Raw genomic sequence first — 15113 nt, forward strand, 5'->3', positions numbered from 1 at the left:
GAAAAATCTATATGTATATCAAAACCATTTACTGAAAAAGGTTAAGCATAATATATGCCGCTTGCATCTCTTTGACTTATGTCTAACGCAGTGGTTCCCAAACGGTGCGCCTAGGCTCCCTGGGGTGCCTTGGAAATCTCACAGGGGTGCCTCGGCCAGAGTCAGTGGTAAGCAATGCGGGGGACCACTTAGTAATTATTTTGGCTTAGGGGTGCCTTGAAAAAATTATGGAGACCCTAAGGGTGCCTTGAACTGAAAAAGTTTGGGATCCACTGGTCTAACGTGACATGGCTCACAAAGCAATCCAATTAAAAGACTATAGAGAATATTTCCTGCCAAGTGATCGTGCTATGTTATTTTTCTACTGAATAAAATTTACTCGTCTTAACAATTTTAAGGGGTATTTCATTCCAAAGAAGAGAAGTATATGTGTGTGTATATATATATATATATATATATATATATATATATATATATATATATCTATATATGTAGACTACATACAGGATGTATCCACACCTACACATACAAAAATATAATAAAACAAATTCTCCCAGCAGCAGAACAATATCCATTATTATTTCCTCTCAGTACATACATTACTGCATCATCCAATTTTAAGCAGATTATTATGGAAACTCTCTGCCAGCTTTAATTACAAAACTGGTGAATAACCTCATGCGTAGAAATATACGAGTTGTATGTCAGTCTACAGAACATCAATTTCACATGTATGAACAGCTGCTTTATACGTGTAGGGTTATTTATCTAACTTCCACTCTGAGAGTTCTATTTATATGAGACGATGGCCACACTCACAGCATATTATTTAAATTTAAATAAAATGTTCTATGTGCAACTTGCTACCTGCTTGCTGGTGCTATTTGTTTGCTGTACAGTAGATGGTGCTGTTTTTTCCACTTTCTGACAGCAAAGTATCTGGATGTCTGGCTTTTTACTTAGTGCAGACTGTTGCATGGATTCATCAAGAGAAGAATAGCTGTGGGCTTCTATAGCCACGTACTCCAGAGCTTGGACGCCCCCCTCCCTCACCTCAGGAGCGCTTTGCCATTGATTCCCCCCCCCCCCCCCTCCTGGTGAATAGTCTTATGCGTAGAAACACTCCTTACTGATTTTGAAGAGTGCCTGGGTTTTGTAGGGCGTCTAATGCATTAATGTGATCACTGTTATCCATATTTTTGTTGCATTACCTGGATTGGAAGAGTCATGATTGTAAGAGGATTCCTCCTCAGATGGAGTCTGTACGTAGTAGATCTGCTCTGGAATCATACTTGCCACCTTTTCTTTTAGGCTGTTGGAAGCGAGCCCACAACGCATCACCTTTTCTCTTCTTTCGTGGGCCATAATCTTTCTGGTCCTTGCCTTGATATTTTCCCAGCATTTTTTTAGCTGTTTGAAATCCCTTAGAGATACACTAGGTTGAGAATTGTACTCATGGGCTAGTGCTTGCCACGTGCGCTGCTTTAGAGCAATAGTTCGAGCGTCACTTTTCTTACACTCCAGCACATATTTGTACTTTTCCACCAGGGCCAACAGGACATTCTTCTCCAGCTCAGAAAAGTACTTAGCTGGTTTCAACACTTCGTTGTTTTGCATTTTCCACGGTAATGTAAACATCTTAAAACAAAAAGAACAAAAAAATTAGTTTATAGCTATATAAAATATGCAGTGTATTAGCAGTCATATTAAGGCAACAGGCTTCCTAGTTTCAAACACTTTTTAATGAATATATTATTGCAACAAGCATGTTTACTTAACAATGTGAAAAGCAATATTCACCATTGGCACTTTTACAGATGTGTATAGGATTGTTAAATATAATTGCCCAGCAATTATAGATCAATAGCACCAACCTGACAAAATGTAGACTTTTTGGGGGGTATTCAATTGTTAGCGTTAACGGAAAAAAACGAGCGCTCAAAAAATCTTAGCGTTAATACGGTAATTACTCGCGGAATTTCAGCTCGCTGCTCCCTGAGCTGCGAGCTGAAATTTCGCGAGTAAACTACCGTATTAACGCTTTTCGCGCGCAATATTACCGTATGAACGGTAATATATTTTGAGCGCTCGTTTTTTAGCGTTACCCCTAACAATTGAATACGCCCCTTAGTGTTTGTTTTTTAAAATTGAAGTTGTAATTCTCGTTTACAGTCCACTGCTGGCAGTCAGTTGCACTTTTCCTCATTAGTAACAACCATTTTGTACCCAAGGGAAACAGACAACAAAAGTGTAATTTGTGAGATCCCAAAAACGTTAAATTAAAAGAAAAATAAAAAAATACTAAAAAAAACAAAAACAAAAAAAAAATCTCACAAAAGTTTAACCAGATGTGTGCTGTTGTGGTCAACCATGTAAGTTTTTACATATTTTCTCTGTTCAGCCCTTCAGGTATGTTTGGGTAAAAAATCTAGGTAGACTATATACACTACAACACAAAGGTAAAATAGTATGTGGGGGAAAAATGTAAATTAAATAATACAGTGTTCCATTGATAATACTAAATTTGAATTCCATGCAAGTCTGAAGTCAGTGTGTTGAAAAATTCGACTGAACAAGCCGTGTGTCTTTGTCCCGTCAGCTTCTCTGACACTTGGAAAGCAAAGCAAGCAGGCGCTGCTGCAGTTAAGTATCCCAAAAACATCAGAGGTTCTAATGTATGGAATTTAAAATAGATGTATGAAGAGGAGGGGTTATTTAAAAAATAAAATTACTGCCTGAGGTTCTCTTAAACGTCACCTATAAGTATTTAAGAGACTTCTACCTATACACTGCATTCTCACTAAATTGGCTTTTTGAGTAACTGAATTTCTCCATCTTATGCATTACTCTCTGCAATACAAATAAACAATAAACAAGAACATGCATTTAGACAAGCACACAGCAAAAAATGAATGCAGCTTACTCTTATTCTGCTATATGGCAAGAACACAGCCTTTGGACAACACCGTATCAATAAAGCAAGGCTCTTCCTTATGATATATATCTGCTGTGAGTAACCTCCCCCCCCCCCCCCCAAGTAAATTGGGGGCCATTCCATGCTGTGGCTCATGTCCTTGGAGGCCTCAATTCGGAGAGCTTGAGGACTCTATGGGAGCTCACATATATGGGGTGCTACTGAAGTGTAATGGGTGGGATGAAGAACTACTAATTTTCTGTCCATCAGACTTTTGTATGTGAACAGCTCCTTTGTTACCTCCTCGCAAAAACTTCCTATTGCTCTCACTGAGAGCTTTGATGCAGGCATCAGCTGTGACTATCATTAGAACCACAGCTGGGAAGCAAAGGGGACGCGAGAGGCTGGACCAGTCCAAACGCTTTACGCACTTCAGAGCAAAAAGCCGGCCTCATCAACTAGCAAAGTTTAGGGTTTTGCAGATTTTTATTCACAATTATAATATGTGCTAAGAGATGCCACTGGCTCCAGTTTTCACCAAGAGACATGTTTTGGAGTGCTCTTTGATCTTGATAAACAGACACTTTGAATCAATGCATACTTATAATAAAGTTAAATAATTATCTGCTAAAGCATGAATTAGAAAGAATCAAGGATGAGATATGTAATTAACAAGAGAAGAGACACAGAAATTACTATATTGGGGGAAATTAATTGGCCTCGTTACTGCTGCAAGCAACGCGGCCTGCGCACTATTACCAATATTATGTAATAGTGCGCATTATTACCGTTAATACGGTAATCTTGAACGCTGGTTTCTGCTCGCAGCTCAGGGAGCCGCAAACAGAAATCAGAGTTAAAATTATCGTATTAACGGTAATAGGTTTATTATTATTATTAATTTTTATTTATAGGGCGCCACTAGGTGTCCGCGGCGCCGTACAGGGACAAACAAAATTACAATACAAGGTGAGACAGCACAGTACAGTAAACAATAATCACAGTAATTCAGTGAGCTCAAGGCACAGCTAGCGGGGTGGGGAGAGGGGAACGTCTGCCAACAACGGCCCCAAGGAGGGAGGGCACGATGAGAGGGAGACCCCTAGGGGGAAGAGGAGGGAGCGAGAGGGGACGGGAGAAGAGGGTCCTCAAGGAGGAAGGGAGGGAAGCTGGCGAGCAGAGTTAAAAGTGGAGAAGACAGGAGGAGAGAAGACCCTGCTCAAAGGAGCGTACACTCTAAGGGGTGGGGTAGACTGACAGAGAGACACAGGGGAGGGAGGGAGAGGAGGAATGGATAGGGGGAGGGGAATGAAGGGGAAGAGTAAGAAGAACAGGTAGGAAGTTAAGTGGGAGACTGGAAAGCTTTAAGAAAAAGGTGGGTTTTTAAACACCGTTTGAAGCTGGACAGATTGGGGGAAGTTCTGATGGCGGGAGGGAGCTTGTTCCAGTGGAGAGGGGCAGCGCGGGCGAAGTCTTGGATACGCGCGTGGGAGGAGGTGATCAGGGGGGAAGAGAGGCGACGGTCATTGGCCGATCGGAGAGGGCGGGATGGAGCGTGAATAGAGAGGAGGGAGGAGATGTAGGGTGCAGTGGAGTTGGCGAGGGCCTTGTATGCAAGAGTGAGGAGCTTGAACAGGATTCTGTAGGGTAAGGGGAGCCAGTGAAGGGATTGGTAGAGGGGGGGGGGGGGGAGACAAAAGAGGAGCGGCGAGAAAGGAAGATAGGCCTAGCGGCAGCGTTAAGTACAGATCGAAGGGGAGTGAGGTGAGAGTGGGGGAGGCCGGTAAGGAGGAGGTTGCAGTAGTCAAAGCGGGAGATGATCAGGGAGTGAATGAGACATTTAGTGGCATCTTGGAAAAGGAAGGGCCGGATGCGAGCGATTTAGCGCCGTGTTACTCGCAGCAGAATTGAAATCCTCCCTAAAACTAAATAGAGGCATAAAAGGGATCAAAAAGTATAAATATGTTATGATTAGGCCATCAGCAACCTATTTTGTTTTTTTCTTCTGCAATTTCTGTTTTTATTTCTCCTTTGCCGTTTGGAAGCAAAATATAGAAGACTTCAAATCAGTGCTACACCATTTACAGGAACTTGAAAATGTGTAACCACGGTCTTCAGTCAGAGCTTCAAGTGTCCCTTCATATATTCTTTAATGCGTTAGAAAATTCCATTGGCGCAAATTCACATGGAAAAAGAAAAACAAAATATAGTTGTGACAGGATGAACTGCATATGCTACCCTGTCTGTTGCTGCTGGGAACCGGCTGGGCTTACTTTGCCACCATTCCCTTTCGTTATCCCAAATGCGCCCTCTTGACGCAGTAGGAGGGGATTACAAATGCTGCCACCACTAGACTCCTTACCGGCATCCAGAACCGGGTATCGTCTGGGTAACTGACACTGCAAGTGTACCACGTTACTGGTGTACCTGGGCTGGTACTCCTGACCTCTTTCTATAGATCAGGGTTGCTGTGGATGGATCCCCCTTGGCCTATCACACTGACCAGGGCTGTATGGGTAGCAGGCAGAGCGGTGGTACCGGAAAAGCAGGGTCCAACCTCAGAAACAGCTGGAGAACGGATTAGATTTAGGGTCTAATCTGCAGGTCACAGGAAAACAGCAATATTGAAGATGTTTTCAAGCAGGTCTTTGATGCAAGTGATGTTTATTTGCTCTCACACTGGTTGGAAGTACCAATGATCAGGCCAGATGAAACCAGAAGAACACCTTTTCAATACAAGCCAGTGCCTTTTATACAGTTTGGACACAGGCTATTTTTAGAATCAGGATGCAAAGCGTTTACACAAACATGGATTTACATCTATAACAAAGCCAACAATATTTACACTTATCTATGAAATTCTAGAGACGCTGTGATGTCCTGCATCACATGCGGTTTACAATGTTCAGAAAGGTTTGAACACTCTGACAAAAGGCCACACAGTAACGACCCCCTGCTGGGCCTTTGGCCAGAGCAGGCATTTGACTCTTCATCACAAAACTTGGTTAGCAATTTCTGCTATCAGACTCCCTCCCCATATGTCTAATTGAAGGTTTCACTAACATCCTTACAAACTCCAAACAATGACACTTCCATACAAAACACATACCAATACACAAAAGACCTCCATCCACAAAGGCTCATTGCATCAGATATAGACATCAGAAATGAGGCATTTCCATTACAAAGGTTAAGAAAAACAAATTTTCTACCCTGGTCTCAGAAATAACGATTTCCTATCTCAAAATATACACAATATCAAAAATAAATGCATGTGCAATTATATAAATAAGCGCCCTGCGCCATTTCCTTTGAATAAAATTATACCATAAGTTATTTATCAGTGATCCAGTCACACTCCTCCCCCCCTTGTCCATGCGGCAATCAGCGTGCTATGTCCGATGATTTGGCTCCTGGTCTACAGTATCCTAGGATTACCGGAGGTGATCTGGAGGATCTGGCTCTTCCTGCCGAGATAATCCATCTGCATTGCTGTTAGCCTTTCCTTGCTTGTGAATTATGTCAAAGTCATAAATTTGAAGTGCAAGGTTCCAGCGCAACAAACGGCCATTTTCCCCTGAGGTGTGTTGTAGCCACTTTAAAGGATTATAATCAGTCACCACAGTAAAATGTCATCCATACAAATAAGATAGTTTTTTCACTGCCCACACAATGGCCAAACATTCCTTCTCAATTGTGGCATACCCCACCTCCCGATTTAGCAGTTTTCTGCTCAAATAGGCCACAGGGTGCTCCTGCCCATCTGGCCCCACCTGGATAAGTACTGAAGTACCCAATCCATACTGTGACACGTCAGTTTGCACAATAAAGTCCTTGTCATAGTTAGGCGCCAACAGTACTGGAGCATGAACCAGGGCTTCCTTTAACGACTGAAATGCCAGCTCACAAGCGGGCGTTCAGTCAACTACTTTGGGGAGTTTATTCTTAGTGAGATCTGTCAGGGGCTTCGCTACAGTACTAAAGTCTGGGACAGAACGTCTGTAGCCCCCTGCAGTCGTTAAGAATGCTAGTACATGTAATTGGGTCGTGGGCTGGGATCTCGGATTGTCTCTACCTTAGCTGGTTCTGACCCAACCCTTCCTCCCCCCCATACGATCACCCAGGTACTGTACCTCCGACATCCCCATCTGGCACTTCTCTGTCCTAACAGTCAAACATGCCCACCCCATATTCCCTTACATCAGCCCTATTTGATCCAGAATATCTTCCCAAATCTTACTGAGATTGGAAATGTCCTCAAGGTAACCCTGAACTCTGCCTAACATCTACAGAAGCGTTAATACAGGGCAAGGGGAAGGTGTCAGACATGGGCACAGGCAGGGGACCTACTATGTCCACAGCCACTCGCTGAAAAGGTTCCCTAATTATCGCCAAGGACCTGAGGGGAGCACAAACACTGGGGTGCCAGAGACGCTGACACACATCACAGAACTTACAGTAGGCCAGGACGTCATAAAACATTCCAGGCCAGAAAAGGTTCTGTGTCTGGCGCTTCAGTGTTCGGAAAGTCCTGTGGTACCACCAGTTGAAATTGTTCCCGAACTGGTCTATCCCCATCTACCCTCCTAGCTACACGGTACAATAATACTTTATGCCAGGTCCCACTCCCCACCTCTATCGCTGGAAGGCCACCTCCAGCCTGGCACCTCATTCCTTCCAGTGAGGGATCAGAGAGTTGCGCTGAAGTCTTTCCTACGGCCCTCACTATTGTCTAAGTCAGGATACGCTGCAGAGGGGTCTATGTTGGGGTCAGTCAAAATGGGATCAGTCAAAAAGGGGGGGGGGGGGGGGGAGGGTCACTGTGGTCAGCTATACTCACCGCTGGAGCTGGCATACTGCTAGGGACATGAGCATCACCAGGCACCCCCACAAGATCAGGTTGACATGAGACAACATCCTCTGCATTCCTAGGGGACGTAGTCTGTCCAGAGGCAAAGGGCTGGCTGTTTCCTGAAGAAATAGCAGATATGGTCTTTTCCTCTGGGCTGGGATGTGCAAGTGTAGATCCTGAAGACTGCAGCCTAGCAGCTTGGCTCTGGGAAATAGAGGTGAGAAATGTGGTCACAATTCCACCCCCCACATTGTTGCCCAAAAATCACATAAGTTGGGAGGCCATCCATAACGGCAACATCTCGCAACTCCTGGCCATTTTCCCAGTCCAGATACAGTCTTGCGACAAGCACTTCCTTTTCCAGTCCATCTGCCACAGTAAATTTGGCAGTGCGATCCTGCAATACTGCATCAGGATCAATAAGATGGGGACTTACAACAATAATTGAGACCCCTGAGTCACTCAGTCCTTCAGCCTGCAGGGGCCCCACTTGGACCGGCTGCAGGTTTCTCCACATGTTTTTGGGGGGACTTTTGGACACACAGGTGATTCTCTCCGCTGAGTCAGCTTCAGACACGCCACACTCCATTGGGCTGGCTGGGTGGAAACAGTCTCTAATGGCTCACCTTCACCAGTTAAACAAATCAGCCAGGCCCCAGGACTCGGATTAGGGGCACGAATCTGGAGTGCTGGGGCTGTGGAACAGTCCATCCTTAAATGACCGATTTTCCCACAGTGGTAGCACTTTCTCTCCAGCCTAGGCTCCGATTGTCTCTGATAACTCCCAGGGACAAGGCGGGGCAGTTGCTTGCGAGGGGTAGGATGGATGGACCAGCTATGCCACCCTGTCTGTTGTTGCTGGCAAACAGCTGGGCTTACCTTGCCACCTTTCCCTTCAGTTATCCCAAATGCGCCCCCTCTTGCCGCAGTAGGAGGGGTTTACAAAGGCTGCCAGCACTGGACTCCTATACCGGCATCGAGAACCGGGTTTCTTCTGGGTAACCAACGTTGCTAGCGTATCTGGTGTACCTGGGCTGGTACGCCTGACCTCTTACTATGGTCTATGTGTACCGGAGGAGCTTGGGTCCAAACCCCAGAGACAGCCGGTGAATGAATTAGATTTAGGGTCTAATCTGCAGGTCACAGGAATACAGCAATACTGTAGAGCATGGTTGTCCAACATGCGGCCCAGCATGCCTGTAAATGTGGCCCAGCAGGAGTTTTGGTTGTGGCAAGGGGCAGCACTGAAAAAAAAAAATCCTGCAAAAAAAAAAAAAAAAAAAAAGAAGAAAATACTTACCTTGCGGTCACGTCAGCTGGCGCTCCGGCTCCCTCCCTGGTCTCATCCTCCGTGTGGCGCTCGCAGTGAATGTCGGGGGGTGACATCATCACACCCGACATCTATTGCGTAGTGCAGCACAGAGGAGTCACCCGCGCAAACTATCAGCAGCAGTGAAAGATTATCCAGTATCTTATTGTTGTTACTCCGAATTTGGCTTTCTGCACCATGCAGTTATGAACTAGCTGTGTTCTCTGTATGTATCTAATATAAATATTAAGAGATGATTGTATTTTTAATATTTTAAACCATTTTAAATGTGCAGTGCTGTGTAGGGTGAAAATATCACCCACTGTTACCCTCATCGGAGGCTGCTCCATGAGCCATTTTTCCCGCCACCCTATCTTTAAATCTCTGTAGATTTCTATTAGTCCTCCTGATGCTATCTATATCGGTGACCATTTCAAACTGGTCAATAAAAAAATGATTCATGGGTGCAGAAAGAGAGGAAAAAAAAGTTTTTGGCATTTAATTCCCCGAACCCCACTAAGAGACAGATGCAGGTAAGTTAAATTGTAGCTGGTAATGGGAATACTGCTTTAATCAGGATTCTGCAACTGGTTTCCTAACTCTTACTAACTTCATTTCCAAGTAAGTTTGATATGTTAACTATGTTTTCTATGTTTTTTTCGATGATCAGCTATCGTTAGGGTTAGTGTATTTTATGTGCGGCCCAAACCAACTCGTCATCTTCCAATGTGGCCCAGGGAAGCTAAAAGGTTGGACACCCCTGCTGTAGAGGTTTTCAAGCAGGTCTTTGAAGCAAGTGATCTTTATTTGCTCTCACATTGGTTGGAGGTACCAGTGATCAGGTCAAATGAAAATCAGATGAACAAGTTTCCAATACAAGCTAGTGACTTTAAAAACAGTTCAGACACAGGCTATTTTTAGCATCAGGATATAACCTGTTTACACAAACATGGATTTATATGCATTGCAAAGCCAATCATATTTACACTTAGCTATGAAATGTTTAAAAACCTTGCTGTGATATCCTGCGTCTTATTTAAGAGGCAGGACACATACTAGCAAGTCAAACAGTCTAACTGACATGAATACCTTCTTCAGACAGTCGCCGAAAACACATTCCCACAGAACAACAAAAACCCAAACAAGCCAATTCCCCACATCACAATACACCAAAGGCTTTGTAAACAAAGGCTCATTGTATCAGAAATATACAACATACATAATGCATTTCCTCTAGAGAGGCTAAACAGAAAAAACTAATTTTCTACCCTGGTCTCAGAAATAACGATTTCCTATCTCAACATATACACAATATCAAACATAAGTGCTTGTGCAATTATATAAATAAGTGCCCTGCGCTATTTCCTTTAAAATTTATTTTATTTATTTATACCAGAAATTATTTATGAGTGATCCAGTCACAATCATAGACTGTTTGTGGAGCCATATCCTTACTGCAGTTAGAGCAGATATTGCACAACAGTGGAAGCATCCCTCCCCTCCCCTCCCTCCCCTCCCTCCATCCACAAAATTGTAGCTAAAATTCACTTTAGTTATGAGATGGAGACATAAGAGGTTAATTACTCTTTGGCACCAGCCTCACCCTTAGTCAAGTGGATGCCGTGGCACGAGTTCACCACTGAGGTAGAGGTTTCTAAGTTGTTACGCTCATTTGTCGACCATTGCTATCCTTGACCCTCCAGAATAACATCTCCAAGTTTCGCTTTAAGATATGCAAGTGTTTGATTGTTACCTAGTTATCTGCCTGAAATAGGCCCTTCTATATGAACACTCATGCATTAATGCCACTCCGTATTTTGATTGTACGTATCTTGTGTTATGTCTGCTCCTCACTATGTACCCCTTCCTATTCACTTTCACTTTTCTGTACTCCTCTCCCTTACCACTTAATACCCCAATAAAAATAATTCTGTTAAAAAAAAAAAGTAAGTAATACTAAAAAACACTGCTTGAAAATCCTGCCAACTACCACTTTTCTTTTTCTCCTAAAATACTGTTCAGTCCTACCTCATGTATTTCTTGAAGTAATCGTAAGAGTGAAATGACATTGGGAGTCATTAACACATATGTTGCTACAATATAATTGAATATTTTTATTACATTGGTAGAAAAATGCCTAAAATGCTATTTATCATATAATGATGGAAAAGGGTTCACAGTGAAAGCATATGCCAAAACCATATTCCACCACCACTTAGGACAGTGGTGGAAATACAACCACTGCAGGGGGTGTGGCCGCTATGGTGCCCAGAGGTATATTTTATGTTCTGAGGTGTCATATTCCCCCCAATGTCTGAAGACGTGTAAAATTAATATCCTTTTACAGGGAGCAAAAGTCTCTACAGCCCCCTACTGAGTATGGAAAACACCTATAAATGCGTCTTCTCAGGCACTTAAGTCTAATGTCACAAGACAAAATCTAACACAGCAAAAAATACCTCAATCCCACAGATCCTCCCATCACAATTTGATTAATTTACTAGTAACCTTTATTTATATAGCACCAACATATTGTGCACATCTTTAATGCTATACTTAATTGTTCACACATTTCGTTGCCCAGTGGAGCCTACAGTCTAAATTATCTACCATACAAACACGCTAACATTAGCTTAGGACTATGTTTTCAGACATAATTTGCACCATGACACCACCATCTTGATGCACAATCCACAAATTTTCACTTCAAGACAGTAGTTTCGCAGCTTCATGAATGAGCCTTACTGTATGGTTTCTGCAACTCCTTAATACACAAATACACCTAGTCAAGTGACAACATTCACTATAAGGATGACATTCTAGCATTTTTTTGTTGTTTTTCCACAGGTTCTAAAATTTTTAGTCTTTGTAACACATGGGTTTTTCCTAGCAATGCTACAGATTCCTGAAAAAAATAAATGGCATTCTACACTTTTGCACAAGTTTTATTACATATAAAAGGAGTTAAATGTGATAGATTTATTAGGCTAAAATATATCCTTGAATCATATGTACATATACTACTGTTTCAAAATGTAAAGGCTCCCATTTCTTGGTAGAATCTTGTACACTTTGTGTGACTGGATCACATATAAATAACTTATGGTATGAATTTATTTAAACGAAATAGCGCGGGGCGCTTATTTATATAAATTGCCAATGCACTTATTTTTAATATTGTGTATATTTTGAGATAGGAAATCGTTATTTCTGAGACCAGGGTAGAAAATGTGTTTTTTCTTGTGACAGGATGGAACGCCTATGCCACCCTGTCTGTTGTTGCTGGGAACCGGCTGGGCTTACTTTGCCACCATTCCCTTTCGTTATCCAAAAAGCGCCCTCTTGTCCTATATCGGCACCCAGAACCGGGTTTCTTCTGCGTAACTGACGCTGCTAGCGTGTCTCCTTGCTGGTGTACCTGGCTGGTAACTCCGGATCTCTTACTATGGATCAGGGATGCTGTGAATGGATCCCCCCTGGCCTATCACACTAACCAGAGCCGCAGGTAGCAGGCAGGCGATGGTACTGGAAGCGCTTGGGTCCAAACCGCAGACACAGCCGGAGAATGGATTAGATTTTAGGGTCTAATCTGTAGATCACAGGGAAACAGCAATATCGAAGATGATTCCAAGCAAGTCTATGAAGCAAGATGGTTTATTTGCTCACGCACTGGTGGAAGGTCCCAGTGTGATCAGGTCAGATGACAATTCAGAAGAACCCCTATATGCTCACAGAGCTCCTCTTTTATACAGTTCAGAAATAGCCTATTTTTAGAAACAGGATATACTCTATTGAAACCGAAATTTACATGCATTTCAAGGCTAACAAAATTTACACTTATCTATGAAATTCACTCTGGCAAAAGGACACACAGTAACGACCCCCTGCTGGGCCTTTGGCCAGAGCAGGCCTGACACTTCATCACAAAACTTCGTTAGCACTTTCTGCTATCAGACTTCAAACATATACCTTAGACATGAATGCATTTCCTCTTACTAAGATATGCAAAAGGCTTTCAAAACAAAGACTTATTGTATTAGATATATACATCAGAAATAGGCATTTCCTATAGCAAGGTTAAACAAAGACAAATTTCTCCCCTGGTCCCAGAAATAACGACTTCCTATCTTACACTAAACAAGAATAAGTGCAAATGCAATTACATAAATAAGTGCCCTGCGCTATTCACTTTAAATAAATTTTTACCCAAAGTTATTTAATAGTGATCCAGTTACATTTCTGTTTAGCCTCTCTAGAGTAACTGCATTATGTCTGATGCATATATCTGAAACAATGAGCCTTTATTTACAAAGACTTTGGTGTATTGTGATGTGGGGAAGTGGCTTGTTTTGTGTTTTTGTTGTTCTGTGGGAATGTATATTCGGCGACTGTCTGAAGAAGGTATTCATGTCAGATAGACCTTTTGACTTGCTAGTATGTATCATGCCTCTGAAATAAGACGCAGGATCTCACAGCAAGGTTTTTAAGAATTTCATAGCTAAGTAAATATTATGGGCATATAAATGCATATAAATCCATGTTTGTGTAAACAGGTTATATCCTGATGCTAAAAATAGCCTGGAATAACGAAAGAGAACGGTGGCAAAGTAAGCCCTGGCGGTTGCCAGCAACAACAGACAGGGTGGTATAGGCGGTTCATTCTGTCACACTTTGCTATTAACTCACATAAGTGGATGCTTTTAAACAATTAACTATGGGCAAACTGCTTATGAGCAGTAGCAAAATGCAGCCATCACAATGACCATTTGTCCCTATGACAACAGTCCCTGCCTGAAGAGGCTAAAGATCAAGGTTGTAAAAAAATTATGAATGCAGCACCCAGGACATTGAGACTGAGGGAGAAAATTTAGAGAACTGTAACTCTATTATGTAGGAATAATTATGTTAGTAATTACACACTTTGTGAAGAAAGTTTAACAAAAGAATACCTAACTTGTACAGGCCTTCTACCACCTGGTGTTTAATTGGCATCTTATTCACATTAAGGTATACAACTTGAAACATTTGTGAAACCACATGTCAAATGTTTACATGTAGTTTGTAACTTGCAGTTTTACTCATAATACATTGACCGAAATTAAATTGTGTAAAAATGGTAGTACAACACACAAGTTTGACGCTTTATTGCTGGGACACGTTTGACATGCACAACATATAATGCAGACAATTGTGGGCTCCCCAATTCGGAGATGACAGCTACAAATAATGAACTACATTTTAACAGGCCTCACCAAAAACATTGACCATATATTTATACAAATATATATAAATAATGGATATAGATTAGGTTACCATAGCAACCACAGTGAATCAATTATAAGTTAAAAATTAACACTGCATTCACATTGATTCATGTTAAATGAAAAGAACATGCATGTGCTTAATATGGAACAGCTTACCCCGACACCCTCATACCTGTAGATGTATGCATACATACTTCACTTAGTCTTAAGCAAATCAATGTAACATCCTATCCTAATTCAATTATACACCAGTCTCCTCATGCAGTCAGTCACATGCATGTGAATCAATAGATGGTGAAAGGGAAAAAAAGAAGAAAAAGAAGAAGAGGGAGAGTGGGAGGAGAATGCCCGGGAGAGGGTGGAGGGAAATGAGAGGGGCAGTAAACAATTCATTAGAAAACTGCAGAGATGAATATTCACACGGTATTAATCCTACCAAGCATTAGGGCGAGCCTGAAGAGCTTTCTCCACGTCTTCGTAGCCTTAACTAGCACTTGGCTTGGAGCAGTCAGTAAGACCTGCCTGGACAAAGAGGCTCAGCTGCACCCAGCAGTGATATGATCCAGCCAGAGATTGCTGTGTATTATATAGATTGTCTTCGGTCGCTGCTTGTTTTTTCTGAACCAAATCTCTCCTTCCGCTTTTTTTTGTTTATAATGTTTTTACTAATGTACCTTCTGAGAACAAAGAGGGCACCCAACCTTAGCCCTTCCTCCAGAGCCAGATAATTTTCCTGCCATTTGAGGCTCTTCAACCTGAGTGCATGCAAAAGGC

The 15113-nt window shown here is 42.3% G+C and overlaps 1 protein-coding gene across 3 annotated transcripts in view; it reads right to left on the reverse strand.

Moving 5' to 3' along the window:
• Positions 1-15110, reverse strand: part of MSANTD3 (Myb/SANT DNA binding domain containing 3) — a 74007-nt gene extending 58897 nt beyond the window's left edge. Inside the window, exons 1-2 of one of the 3 annotated variants that reach the window (XM_075212879.1) lie at positions 14776-15110; positions 1212-1638 (exon numbers count right to left, since the gene is read on the reverse strand). In XM_075212879.1, coding sequence (XP_075068980.1) covers positions 1212-1638 — 427 coding nt within the window. In that variant the 5' untranslated portion in view covers positions 14776-15110. The remainder of the gene's footprint in view (positions 1-1211; positions 1639-14775) is intronic. The other 2 variants (XM_075212877.1, XM_075212876.1) reach the window with 2 other exon arrangements.
• Between the last annotated feature and the right edge of the window lie 3 nt (positions 15111-15113).

The sequence above is a fragment of the Mixophyes fleayi genome, chromosome 5 (genome assembly GCF_038048845.1).
Source record: "Mixophyes fleayi isolate aMixFle1 chromosome 5, aMixFle1.hap1, whole genome shotgun sequence".
NCBI lineage: Eukaryota > Metazoa > Chordata > Amphibia > Anura > Limnodynastidae > Mixophyes > Mixophyes fleayi.